The following is a 14,142-nucleotide window of genomic DNA, read 5'->3' on the forward strand; positions in this document are numbered from 1 at the left end:
AATGTGAATCTTTCTGCTTAAAAGACCAGTAATCTTTCTTTCTTTTCTTTCTCTCTCTCTCTCTTAACCACAAACAGCACTCAGTTTTTCATATTATGAATACTATAATATAACTTAAAGCCTTGTTGCTCAATATTGGCATGACTGCCAACCAGACCAAAGTCTAACAAAGTTTAGAGCTTTTTTAAAGTTTACACTGAACTTATATTTTTATATATTTTGTGTAGAATTTAAAAAAAAAACATGCTGTTATTATAACCATTACTATTGCACACCTCAGTTCACCTCTTGCAAAATGCTGTGCTCCTGCCAACTTCCCGTTAAATATAAACAAAACATAATGCGAATACTTGAGAAACAGAGATATAGTAATTCAGCATGACAGAGACTGATGAGAAGACAACAACAATACCAAATGTAGAAAACGTTATGGGATTGGGGGGGAACACATTATGGACCACAAATACATTCAATTCAGCTGTTGTTGTTAATCCGTATATTTCATATATACCAAGGAAGAGGCTTTGAAAGCTTTGTTGGATTTGCACAGTGCATTTATCCTTCTCTCACTCTGATAGTGGTGCAGGCAAAATATACATATATTACATAACTATTTAAAGCTGGTGTAGGCAGAGAAAAAAAGAAAAACAAGATATTACAGGGAAACTAAGTTATCAGCCCGTGTTACCTGTCCAGGAGAAGTTCTCTCCATCTCAAGGCACGTGCGCACGCTTCTGCATTTGTAATACAGCCAATACAGCCAACGCTCTCTCTCCCTGAAAGGAAATAGTGACACCAATTATTTGTTACAAAGACTGGATTGATTAGTTATAGGGCATGACAAGAAGGGGAAGGTCCTTTAGATTTCAGGAGTAGAACAGTGGTTGTTTACTTGCTTTGTATGCAGAATGCAATTATGCTATGTACACAATGAATGAGAAAGTACGGAGAAGTTGTGTGTGTGTGCGTGTGTGTGTGTGTGTATGTGTGTGTGTGTGTGTGTGTGATTTCTCATTTGGGAAACAATGTCAGCATGACAAGTTTCTGCTTGTGGGTAATTCAGTTCAAATGTTGAAACAATTTGCTTCGTCCGTCTCACTTCACACCGGCTTTAAGCTGATGAAAAACAACAATCAGGTGAAAGTGTAATAAGGTACACAGGAGAGTCACATGGTTCACCTGTGGCCTAATGCAGCACTCCTGCCAGCCCCCTGTCACGTATAAAGGCAAATATTCAGGATACCAGAGACAGTCACAGAGTGACAGGTGAAGAGACACGAGCAGAGCGTTATGGACTTCACTGCAACAGTGATCTTGGCAGGGCTAATCTTGGCTCTACTGTGGCTTTTTAGTGTAAAAAACAGTCGAAAGTATCGTTTGCCTCCAGGACCCACTGCACTTCCTCTCATAGGAAACCTGCCACAACTGGACAAACATGCACCTTTTAAAAGCTTTCTCAAGGTGAGTGCAGGAACTCTCTTCGGCATTGTTCACATTGAATAACAGAAATCTGAATCAGAGTGTTTATTACCCTAAAAAGAATGACGTCTGTTTGTAGTTCAGTGAGACCTATGGTCCTGTGCTGACAGTGTACCTGGGCTGGCAGCGGACGGTTGTGCTGGTAGGGTATGATGCAGTGAAGGAGGCTCTGGTGGACCAGGCAGATGACCTCACAGGCAGAGGGCCGCTGCCGTTTCTGCTCAAAGCCACCAAGGGCTATGGTAACACTTCAAATCTGTCATCTCTGTCCAGGCACCAGTGATTTATTTATTTCATGTCTCTGTATCAACATGGCTGCTCTCACATGGCTCCAGTTGGTCATCAAGCACACGCTTCCATTTGTCAGGTTTGGGGATCGGTAACGGGGAGCGTTGGCGCCAGCTGCGACGTTTCACACTGACAACCCTGAGAGATTTTGGGATGGGACGCAGAGGCATGGAGGAGTGGATCCAGGAGGAGAGCAAACACATGACGGATCGTATAGGAACATTCAAAGGTGTGTGTTCAGCTGTTGTTGTAAGCGCACGTATTTCACACAGGGGTGATGTGAAAGAGGATTACTGCAGAACCTGTCAAGCAGAGTTTACTTTGTTCAGCTCTAACTCTTACATCTGATGACTAAGTGAACCTGAGAATAAAGAAAAGTTTAATCATAAACACCTCTAGCAGAAAAAAAAAAAAAAAAAAAAAAAAAAAAAAAAACTTATTGTGTCTGCAGAGGACAAATTGACAGCAAATTGGAACCTTAACAAAATAGACTGAACAGACACAAAATAAGTAGGTGATACATGAGATAATTGGTCAGCAACTGAAAGGAGAGTGTAGAAGCTCTGTTGGGTTGCTCTGTGTATTTTCCTCTGTGCAATCTTTAATCTTTATCTCTGCCTGATAGCACTGTGTGCAAAGTAACCACTGAGTATGTTACATAACCAGCTAAAACACTGAGGCTTCGGTCAAAGCCTTGATTTACAAAGATAACAAACAGGGCATTTTAAACTGCATTCTACTGAACAAATAGCATGTGTGGTGAATTGTCTCACTGGAGGTGAATTTACACATTTGATTGATGTTTTAACATTTAATATTGACCAATAAAGGTCAATTATTAAATTAAATGATTAAAAGGCAGAACCCAAGTTGTAATAAACCAAACATCTTTTTAAAGATGCAAACTTTTCTCCCAGATCACTGTTGATGCTCTGAGACTGATTACAGCGGGTTGTTGAAATGTCCAGTGAGAGAGTTTGCACGTCTTGCTTTTGGTGTTAGAAAAACCTGTGCATGTTGGGTAAAAACATGCTCTCAGTGAATTTTGTAAACTCTCCAATATCACCTTTTTCTTTTGATGAGTACCTTTAACAGACCTTTCCCCTCCTCAGCTACACCATTTGACCCAGCATTGTTGTTGAGCCGGACAGTCTCCAATGTGATCTGCTGCCTGGTATTTGGCCAACGCTTCAGTTATGAAGACAAGCAGTTCCTGCGCCTCCTCAACATCCTATCTGAGATTTTAAAGTTCGGTAGTAGCCCTCTGGGTCAGGTGAGCGGCTGATGGTCCTCCAAATACAATGTTTTTATTCTGCTTTTCATATGGTGTTCTCAAGATATATTAAGAGAGAGTAATAATTTCCCAAAATGCATATACAGCATTTCAACATCCTGAACGCATTTTCACATTATTATCTCCTGAGAGACAAAGCTGTGGTGTGCTGTCGGCTTCCCTCCCACAGATGTACAACATCTTTCCCTGGATAATGGAGCGTCTCCCCGGCCACCAGCACATTGTGTTTGCCCAGATTGAGGAGGTGAGGGGGTTTATCGAGATGAAGATCCAAGAGCACAATGAAACACTGGACCCCAGCTCCCCGCGGGACTTCATCGACTGCTTCCTCATCCGAATGAATCAGGTTGGAAAGAACGTCAGGATCATTTGTTTTGTTTGGGGAACGTGAGCAATATCTACTGAGCAATATCACTTTCATCTGAAGGGTCTCATCAAAAAACATTAAAATAATTCCTTAATATTATCTTGGGTACTAAGAATTGTTTTCTTGGTGTAGCTGTGACTGATTTTGCTGTTTAGTTATTCAAATGATCCAATAAAAAAAAAAGAGACCTGCTGCTTGAACTGCATTTTAATAATCTGAATTTTTGCTCTGCGGTGCATCTTATAGCACTATTACCACTTTGTCCTCTCAGGAAAAGCACGTTGCCACTACTGAGTTCCACTACGACAACTTGGTGTCAACAGTGATGAATCTGTTCCTGGCAGGAACAGAAACCACCAGCTCCACCATCAGATATGCCCTCAGTGTGCTGATCAAATACCCAGACATACAGGGTAGGTCCCCTGACAGAAGACACGGTCATCCTATTTTACCAGTTGTAAATACAGTGTGGTCAAGAGCTGAGTAAGCCTGTAGATAAACCGCTCTAACAGCATTCATAACAACAGAGAGTACATTTTTGCTTTGCCTTGTTTAGAGAAAATGCAGCAGGAGATTGACAGTGTGATTGGAAGAGGCCGTTGCCCTAACATGGAGGACAGGAAGTCCCTTCCCTTCACAGATGCCGTCATCCATGAGGTGCAGCGTTTTCTGGACATCGTCCCCTTCAGCCTACCTCACTGCGCACTCCAGGACATCTCTTTCAGGGGTTACACAATTCCCAAGGTATTCTCAATTCTGAGATTTCATATTCATCAGAGTCTATACCCCGCAGCGTTGCATGGATTAACATGATGTTGAATGGGAAAAAAATGCTTGACATCTTATCTCTACAGGATACAGTGATCCTTCCCTTGTTGCACTCTGTGCTGAAAGATGAAAAGCAATGGGCAACTCCCTGGTCCTTTAACCCCCAGCACTTCCTGGACCAGAATGGCAACTTTAAGAAAAATCCTGCATTCTTGCCGTTTGCTGCAGGTAAAACACAGTCCATAGTTAGTTTATAAATCACCAGTTAACGTGCTATTAACTTGCTGGCCAACCATGTTAACAACCATGTTACCTTGTGCTATATAAAGTATCTCACTCACTGCCCTTCACAATCACAAGAAAAGATTTTTTTTTTATCATACAGTGCTTTGTCTGTGACTGTCTCTTCACAGGAAAGAGAGCCTGCATCGGCGAGTCTCTGGCTCGTATGGAGCTTTTTATCTTCATAGTGTCGCTGCTGCAGCATTTCACCGTATCCTGCACTGAGGGCCCGGACAGTATAAACCTCATCCCAGAGTACAGCAGCTTTGCCAATATGCCACGCAGGTACCAGATCATCGCCACGCCACGGTGAAAAGAGGAGCTCCACTCAGACCGTCTGTCATTGCTTAAAGCACTCTGAGTCACACACAAGAATCTCTATACAACATACGTGGCTTTTGCTGTGATGAATATTTGCTGTTACCTCTGTGATATAGCAGACAGCCCATCAGACTTAGAATTTAAAGAACAGCTACTCCCCAAGCACAATTTTGAAGGGTTTTTAAGATGGTCTTTTCATATGTATTTTTCTTTTTGTATATATTTCAATCAGTTATTGGTGCCTGTATTAATTGTATTAACATGCTCTCTTACACAACAAAAGTAAATTACTTCTATAAAAATGTTTTGTTGTTATTATTACCACATGTTCTACTTTTTAAAGTTATTTTTTGGGGGGGCTTTTTATGCCTTTATTAGAGTAGCAGTGAGAGAGAGTGACAGGAAGGTTGGGGGGGGGGGCATGCAGCAAGGGGTCATGGGTCAGATTCGAGCCCAGTCCTAATGGTACACTCTCTACCAGGTGAGCCACTGAGGCGCCCCTTACATGTACCACTTTTACACAAATGTAAATATCACTATATACACGATTGTTCCTGCAGAGGAAAAATTCTATACACCTCTTTATACTACATATACTGTAATTCAACATAGAATCTGATTGGAGGAAGAGCAATTAAATAGTGAAGAGCACACACTCCCACTGGCCTGCAAAATAAAGTATTAGGGCCAAAACCTTTACATAGTAGTGTGTGTATATAAATAAATAATAAATTACCTTTGCCATTGGAGTCAACCACTAGAAAAGCAAATGTTCAGCAAAGTTGAAACAAAGTTCTCTGCAGGAGAGCATTTAGGAATAATAGACATACCTGCATGTTACTCCATTCCAGGCTCCAGTACTGACATCAGTTCATTCATGTTCCAGAGCTTTTCCACCGCCTGGTTGGTTGGTTAAATGCACTGATCTGTCTCAGGACGCTAAAGCCTGGGAATAAACCAGCAGCAACAACAGTTTTTTAGGGCTCTGCATGTGCTCAGTACTCCGAGAACTTGAGTTACTCTGGGTAATGAGAAGGTCGAGGCCAAGATGGCGGCTGAATGGTTATGGCTCCTCCAACTTACTCAAAGAAGCACATCAGAGACATAATCTGCTGAATTGCAGTAATATTACATCCCAAAGCTAAAATGAAAAGTGAAGGCCACCCACTTGTTACTCCTACAAAATTGCCTTTATCACAAAAAAAAAAGGAAAAAGGAACAAGCAACAGCAGACAACATTGTAGTCTGTTGTGGGGCTCAAATCTTCAATGAACTTTCTCTCCGCAGACATGCAAGACATAAAAGCTAGAATACAAAGACAAAGAAAAGGTCCAGCTTTTGAAAAGCAAAGTTTTGGAGGTGGTGCGCTTCAAAAAAAAAAAAGGAGGGATCTGTGCCTACTCGATCTGCCTGTAAAAGAAGAGGAGGCGAGAGTGAAGGTGAGCGATATGTCAAAACATAGCTCTGGGCTATAAAGAGAAGTATGTGGGATTAACTTTTTTCTATTCACAGGCTTGGCAGAAAAACACCCAACCAAAGCACAAGTCTTCAATGTCAGCCTTCAGTTCTCAATGAGACATTTTTCTGACATGGTCTGGAAGACGTCCAAGCACCGAATACCTGAAGCAAAGACATCTCTGCTTCAAGGAGGATCTTACTCCAGAGGATTGTGAAAAAACTGAAAGGGAGCGCCTTTGTGGGTAACAAGGAGAAACACTAACTGATTCAGCTAGAAGGATAAGTTCTGCTTTCTACACAAAAGCTTTCAGGTTACAGTGACAGTTGTTCTGTTTAAAGAAGGCCCTGGACAATACATGTAAATACATTATTCCTTTATGCAATAAAAGGGAAAATCATTCTGTTGATGAAGATTATAATCACAGTGGAGGGAGGACTTGTGGATGTTGCCTGGAAATCAGCACTCAGCAGAAACACACAGATTCCGTGGGAAGATCATCCTCACTCAAGCTGACCCACATGGACTCTACATTCTCATGGTTCTTTCTTACAATAATCTAGGTTTTTCTAACTGGCAATGTTTGTGGTGCTAACAATGCTAAGAAAAACAAGAAATTGTTTGAAACTTTATGAAGGGTATGAAGATCATGTCGGGAGGAGATTTCAATATTACTGTAAATGATCATGTTGATAGATGGCTAATATAAAAACTCTGAAAGATTTCTGGTTAAAGCTTACTGGAAGCTCAATAATTCACTCTTACTTAACGTATCTCTAAATTTAATTATCAAAACTAACATAACGGTCATGGTTTGTCCCTGGGCTCTCTTGTTCCCTCCTCTGGACCTGCCATCTCCCCCTACCCCGTTTCCCTCCAGTACTGTCAACTGTCATACTCCATCCACCCACCAGAGGTCTCCAGACTTCCTTTCTGTCTCCAGATCCACTTGCTCACCTGTTCTCTATTTTCTTAATCACCTGAGTTTCCCTGCTCCACTTACCCCCCCCCCCCAGTGTGTTCCCCTACCCGCGAGTAGTTACCTGTTGTCTGTACCTGCATGTTCATTCATCTGACTGTTAGGCTGGTCCTCATCAGTCTATTGAAGTTCCTTCATTGGACCTGCCTGTGCTGCAAGTAGCACCAACCTTAACAATAAATTAGTATTCAAAGATGGCCCGAAAGTGAAAGAACTGATGGGAAATATTGGAAGTTTTTAAATTTTGAGTTGAGGAAACTTTAAATGGAAACAGGTGCACTTGTTAAAATCATATCTGAACACATTAAAATACTGTACAAACACTAAAACTGTGAAAACTAAAGCTTTATGTAATGAATGTTTTTATTTGTACTTGATTGAACTTTCTTTATTATTGTTTTTTATTTTTATTTCTTTATTTAAATTTTTTATTTTTTATTTTTTTTACGTATTATGATCTGTGCACCTCGACCACACATTTCCTTGTTACTGTTGTTGGAACTTGTAAGGTCCATTGTGTAAATAAAGTTTTCTAAAAAAAAAAAATTAAATAAAAAAAAAAACGAGGAAAAAAAAAAAACAATTACTAACTTCTATTTCCTACTACGCCGCATTCCATAAATCAACAAAAAAATGAGGCTAAAGGTTCGGCGGCTGACACGGTTACATAATCGGCCCACAACAACTTAGACCTGTGTGAGGACACAGCTCGATGCCTCCTGTTGTGCAGTATTATGGAGTTCTCTGGCACGCTGATTTTAGCGGGACTAATCATCGCTTTGCTGTGGCTGTTGAGCCTGAAGAGCCGCAGTCAGCTGTGTTTACCTCCGGGACCCCCAGGCCTGCCTGTCGTAGGGAATCTGCCTCAGCTGGACAAAAGAGCTCCGTTCAGATCTCTGCGAAAGGTGACAGTGAGAGGTTTGACTGCTCTGTCATGTTTTTCCACCTACTTGTCTGCACATAACAATATTGAGCTTTGCTGCCCTTGGTTTGGCTTTAGTGTATTGTGTGTGTAACGTGCTGTATGTTTGTTCTGGCCACTGTCTGTAAATAGTCATACTACTCGAATGCCTAAATTACTCTGCTGATTCACAGTTCAGTTTTTGCCATTCTCACTTGTCAAAAGAAATATATGTAGTATATGTATTTCAAGTGTACTTCAGCTCATTTATTTTTCTCTTACTAAGTCTCGGTCATAGTTTTATGTTTGCATGACCTGTGTGTCAGTGATATGTGTTTGCTAAGATTCCCAGGATTCCCCTTTTGCTCACTGCTGTGCACTTTGGGTGTGTTTGCTTTGTCTTGCTCGTTGCATGCCCTGTCAAGAATCCAGTGCATATTTATTGCTTTGTTTTACCTCCAGCTCAGTGAAACCTATGGCCCTGTGATGACTGTGTACCTGGGCCGTCAGCGCACTGTGGTTCTGGTGGGGTATGATGCTGTGAAGGAGGCACTGGTGGACCAGGCAGATGACTTCAGTGGCAGAGTTCCTCTTCCTTTCCTGATCAGAGTCACCAAGGGCTATGGTAATATGGGATTTTTGTGATGATATGTGTACCACGTCAACATGTTTGAGCAGGACTTTCTCTGTCCTTAATACTGGGCTGCACATCATTGTTTCACTGATTTCTTCTGGCTTAAAATTTGAAGACAGTGACCTGTTGCTCCTTACCGCCCCAACAGTGTTACTGACTGTATATCAGTGCAGACAGTGGAACTGCCTGTTTCTTTTGTAGGTGGAGGCCAGATAGATAGATATTTTATTGATCCCGAGCACAGACCCAGCCTTTCTTACCAGCTTGTCCAGTCTCCTTGGTTTCGTGTCTGACATGCTGCTGCCCCGGCAGACTGCAGCATAAAAGAGTCCACTGGCCACCACTGACTGATTAAACATGTGCAGCATTTCACTGCGGACGTCAAAGGACCTGAGCCTCCTGAGGCAAAAGAGCCGGCTCCGTGTTCAGGGACCAGTCCAGTTTACTGTCCAGGTGCACACCTAGGTATTTATAAGTGTGCACCACCTCAATGTCCTTCCCTCGAGTGTTGACTGGCTGAAGGGTGGGCCCACACCTCTGAAAGTCCATGACCATCTCCTTGGTCTTGGAGGTGTTCAGAAGGAGGCAGTTCTTGTCGCTCCATTCACTGAAGGCCATCGTCAGATCCCTGTACTCCTCTTCCTGTCTGTTCTTGAGCATTTCTCGATGTGGCAAGGGTTGTTTATCATGATTTATAATGAGTTTCTACATTTTTTTCAAAGGTTTGGGGATCAGTAATGGAGATCGCTGGCGGCAGTTGCGACGCTTCACCCTCACAACCCTAAGAGACTTTGGAATGGGACGGAAGGGGATGGAAGAGTGGATCCAGGAAGAGAGCAAGCATCTGGTGGCCCGCATAAACAGTACCAAAGGTATGTACGTGTGAGAATGACTGTGCAAGCCTTGTGTGTGTGTTTGCTCTGTTGATATATATACAGCCCCGATATACAGATTTAAATGTGCAGGAACAGATCTCTCTCTCTCTATTCTCACTGCCAAAACTCATCTGAGAGCAAGCTAATGTGTGTGATACCACGAGGCAAATTGGGGTAAACTGGGATGCAGATTCATCCTGAATGATTGTATCTCAAATTTTGTATTGACGGGGGATGATGTTTTGCCTGAGACCAATTCATCATTGCCATCCTTGTAAACAGGAACTTTGATGTAGTTGAGACTGAAATTTAATTTGTTACAATCTTATCACAAGGTCCATTTAGTATCTGTCCTGGAGCTTTCAATCATACTTTTATCACGTACATAAGTATTTGATGGTTGATTCCCCAAGCTGAAGTTATTCATTCAAGCGTGCTGATGGTGTAGTAGTATATGCTGTCTAAATGGAAAGTCTATGCAATACAGTAGCACATTTAAGGCATTGTTATTATGTAGTCAGAAGCCTGACTGTTAACATCAGGTAGTTTCTGCAGAACATGTAGGAGGATGAAATGTCATCTGTTCACTGAAATCACACTGAGAGTTTATGAATATGTGATTATTGATGGTATTATTGATACCACAATTGATCCTTTTCCTCTCTGCAGGAGCACATTTTATTTAATCATTTAATATGTGTCCTATTAGTGCAGAAAGAATGCTAAATTAAATTAGCCATCTTATAAAATGTCTTGTAAACCTATAAAATCTTTTAAAACACTGAGGTTTACCTACAGTTTTGAATAAGTGTGAATGATCGCATCAGTTGCTGATTCTCTTCCTAATGATGGCAGTATTATATGTTTATGATATTTTAAGATTTGTTCCCAGGCAGTGAAATGATTTTGATTAAGTTCTCTTTTCTAATTGTCCAAAGCCACAGGTCACACTGAACATGTAATGAGCACTTTTTTCTTCTTTTTGGTCCAGCTACACCTTTTGATCCAACCTACTTCTTGAGCTGCACTGTGTCCAATGTGATCTGCTGCTTGGTGTTTGGTCAGCGCTTCAGCTATGATGATGATCACTTCCTCCACCTTCTGCAGACAATCTCAGAAGTCCTGAAATTTATCAGCAGTCCCTGGGGTCAGGTAAGAGGAGGAGGTGGTGCAGAGAATGTGAAGCAGCGTGTTGGGTGGGTGGGATGGTGGTTAGGGTGAACCTTTGTGCTTTTGAGCAAAATCCTCCAGCATTAAATGAGCAATTAATGATCTGATATTTACTAATACTGAAGGAACCTCACCATTAGCTCATTTATAAGTGCAATAACTTCTATAGCTGATTAGAAAGAGATGTCGCATGCTGCATAAAGCACAAGCAACAAGCACATTCACCAATCATTCAGATACTGTTGGAGATACTGGCTGAACACCTGGCATTACATTTTTATTAAATCCTTTTGTATTAAGTCTTTTGTGTTTGAAGCGCAGCATCGTTGTAGGTTTGTGTTTGCACTTGTCAAATTGGTAATTTTGTTTAATTTGCTCAATTTTATTGCAGTTTTTTTTTTTCTAAATGTGATGTTCAGTATATGTTAAACTAAATAGCATGTTTGCTTCACTTGGTTGTGTTTTGCCTGTTTCTGTTTTCTTTAACCCATTATTATGTTCAATTCCTCCTGCAAAAGTACAGTTGCCATGGTACAGAAAAACTCTTCTTTCTTTTTGGTGGTGATTTATTTTCAGTCAGACCCTTAGGGAATGATTTGAGGTTTGCATGCAGTGAGGGTCAGTGCTTCTTTTTCTATGTAACACCTCAAATACCAAAGGTTGGCAGGTACTTCTTACTCAGCTAATACATTATTCAGTGAGTCCCCCCCCCCCCCCCGACATCACAGATGTATAATATCTTCCCTCGGCTGATGGAATGGGTGCCGGGTCGACATCACAATATGTTTGCCAAAATTGAAGAGGTGAGAGAGTTTACCATGAAAAAGATCCAGGAACATGAGGACACGCTGGACCCCAGCTCACCCAGAGATTACATCGACTGCTTCCTCATGAGACTCGGTCAGGTATGGCAGAGAATTAACCAGAATAAGCCTCTGTGAACTAACAGTCAGCATGCTAACTCACATAGAGTATATAATGTAAGAGAGTTCTGCAAATGCTGAGAACTTCAGACCACTATGTGCACAGAGGAACTCTCTTGTTTTAACATCTTGAATGTTGATCCTGCAAGTTGTATTGTCATAACGGTCAAATGGTTTTCGTTTTGTCCTTTAAGGAAAAGCACATTCCCACAACCGAGTTCCACTATGACAATTTAGTGTCTACAGTGTTGAATCTGTACCTGGCAGGAACAGAAACCACCAGCTCCACCATCAGATTTGCAATAACTGTGCTGATCAAATACCCCAAAATACAGGGTAGGTCTCAACCAGTGGAAACCAGTCTAAAAGAGAATCTAGAAACTGGTCTAATGACTTTTTACATTAAATACATTTTTTAACCTTCTTTCTTTTAAACACATCTTGATTATACAATGATCATTGTAGGTTCACATAAATATTCTTTAATAGACTCAGGACATTGTAGCTCTTGTCATTGGTTGCATGTAATGTTGATGAATGCTGATGAGCATTTTGAGCTCTACAAGTTTGACATTGTGCTCTGTTGTTACATACATTCACTGTACTTCACTCCAGAGATGAATTTCAAGCATGTGTGAAATATAAAAGCTAGAATCAATTAATAAATGTTGGCAGGGTGTTTTTGCTTTATGAATCACTTAAATGATTCATGAGAACTGATTTACTAATTGATTAATTAAGTGTTTCTGCACTAGTTAAATACCTGTGTTTTCCTCATTCTGAAGAGAACATGCAGCAGGAGATTGATGCTGTGATTGGACAGGAGCGTTGTCCTTTTATGGAGGACAGGAAGTCCCTCCCCTTTACAGATGCAGTACTCCATGAAGTTCAGCGTCTAATGGATATTGTCCCCTTTAGCGTCCCTCACTACTCCCTCCAGGACATCTCTTTCAGGGGTTACACAATCCCTAAGGTATTCTAGTTTCATCACACTGTTATTGATACAGAAAACACAACATGTTCCATCTGATATGACGTCTTGTCTCAACAGGATACAGTGATTATTCCCTTGTTGCACTCTGTGCTGAAAGAGGAAAAACAGTGGGAAACCCCATGGTCCTTCAACCCCCAGCACTTCCTGGACCAAAATGGCAATTTTAAGAAAAATCCTGCATTCCTGCCATTTTCTGCAGGTAAATTATTTAGTAACTGCCCTTTTGATTTTGCTCAGACAATGTAGCTGTACATTGGACCTGCTTGCTTAGCAGATTTTAGTGTTGTCATGCTTAAGCTCCGAGCTGAAGAGGCTAATTATAAACCCAGTCCCTACAATAAATTTTAATTTTCATTCTCATTGGTTTGTGGTTATCTCTCAGGAAAGAGATCTTGTGTCGGGGAGTCCCTCGCTCGCATGGAGATCTTCCTCTTCTTGGTGTCACTTTTGCAGCGTTTCACCTTCTCTTGCCTTGGAGGACCTGACGGTGTAGACCTCAGCCCTGAGTGCAGTGGCTTTGCCAATGTGCCTCGCAGGTACGACATCATCGCCACGCCTCGGTGACGGCACGGTCCGCTGTTTTCAGCCTTTCATCTGACCCTCAACCTCTGAAAAGTGGATTATTTGATATCAAAGGACTTAATTCCAAACAATTTCAAACACAAATATTTCTTTCTCCTGTGCTTGTAACTTTGACATATGCCATGACTTCACCAAAATAGTCTTGTCTGACCACCTTCTCTTCGCGTTTACACATATTCTATGTGCCAGTGCCTTATTTTACAGTGTAACAGTCACATTTGCCAAATGTTAAAAAGCTTTTCCAAAGTTTTTTGAAAGGTTGTCTCACTTAATACCTCGCTTCCTGTTTGTCATTATGGTGCTTCTCTTTTTTTCTCACCCAGAATACACAGTGCACATACATTTGACTGCATTTACTTTTTCTGGGTTAGTTTGCTTTTGAAGAAAACTGGATGAATCACACTATAAATCAGTATACAGTTATCTTCATGCTTAATTTACTGATAAAACAAGAAATACCTCATATTTACTCAAATTCCATCAATCGTCTTGAGACCAGCTGTAGGGCCTTAACCTGCAGGTTTACAGCCCTCAGCACAGTGAGGTATAACAAGGAGTTGCGTCAGTAATTTGATAAGTTCAAGGTCAGGTGATCAGTCAAGCGGTGTGTCAGGCTGTCAGTGTGTTGATGCATGTTCCAGTGTATCACTGTCTTGTGTCTGAGCAACAGAGTGGACATCCATGTCAGACTTCAGGGATCGTTGTCGAAGACTAGGGCTGCGATTTGATTAGAACCCATCAAATTACGTAGCGTATCAGCCTTCATGGCAGCTTGTATTAGACCTTAACAAGACTGAGTCAGGAAGTTACACATCAGTTCCTTTTTATA

The 14,142-nt window shown here is 41.3% G+C and overlaps 2 protein-coding genes across 3 annotated transcripts; both read left to right on the plus strand.

Moving 5' to 3' along the window:
- Positions 1-1,290: 1,290 nt before the first annotated feature.
- On the plus strand, positions 1,291-5,064 carry LOC111216859 (cytochrome P450 2G1-like). The gene is made up of 9 exons (XM_022738491.1): positions 1,291-1,461; positions 1,559-1,721; positions 1,847-1,996; positions 2,880-3,040; positions 3,231-3,407; positions 3,700-3,841; positions 3,985-4,172; positions 4,283-4,424; positions 4,610-5,064. The coding sequence occupies exons 1-9, from the start codon at positions 1,291-1,293 to the stop codon at positions 4,789-4,791; spliced, it is 1,476 nt and encodes a 491-aa protein (XP_022594212.1). The 3' UTR covers positions 4,792-5,064.
- A 2,779-nt stretch (positions 5,065-7,843) lies between these two features.
- On the plus strand, positions 7,844-14,136 carry LOC111216956 (cytochrome P450 2F3-like). Of its 2 annotated transcripts, none has more exons than XM_022738620.1 (9): positions 7,844-8,139; positions 8,598-8,760; positions 9,492-9,641; positions 10,636-10,796; positions 11,543-11,719; positions 11,932-12,073; positions 12,523-12,710; positions 12,789-12,930; positions 13,114-14,136. In XM_022738620.1, the coding sequence occupies exons 1-9, from the start codon at positions 7,969-7,971 to the stop codon at positions 13,293-13,295; spliced, it is 1,476 nt and encodes a 491-aa protein (XP_022594341.1). In that variant the 5' UTR covers positions 7,844-7,968; the 3' UTR covers positions 13,296-14,136. The 2 variants fall into 2 exon arrangements, with proteins under 2 accessions (XP_022594341.1, XP_022594342.1); XM_022738621.1 differs by having other exon boundaries at positions 8,063-8,152.
- The last annotated feature ends 6 nt before the right edge of the window (positions 14,137-14,142 follow it).

Source organism: Seriola dumerili, unplaced genomic scaffold (assembly GCF_002260705.1).
Source record: "Seriola dumerili isolate Sdu_G_001 unplaced genomic scaffold, Sdu_1.0 BDQW01000036.1, whole genome shotgun sequence".
Taxonomy (NCBI): domain Eukaryota; kingdom Metazoa; phylum Chordata; class Actinopteri; order Carangiformes; family Carangidae; genus Seriola; species Seriola dumerili.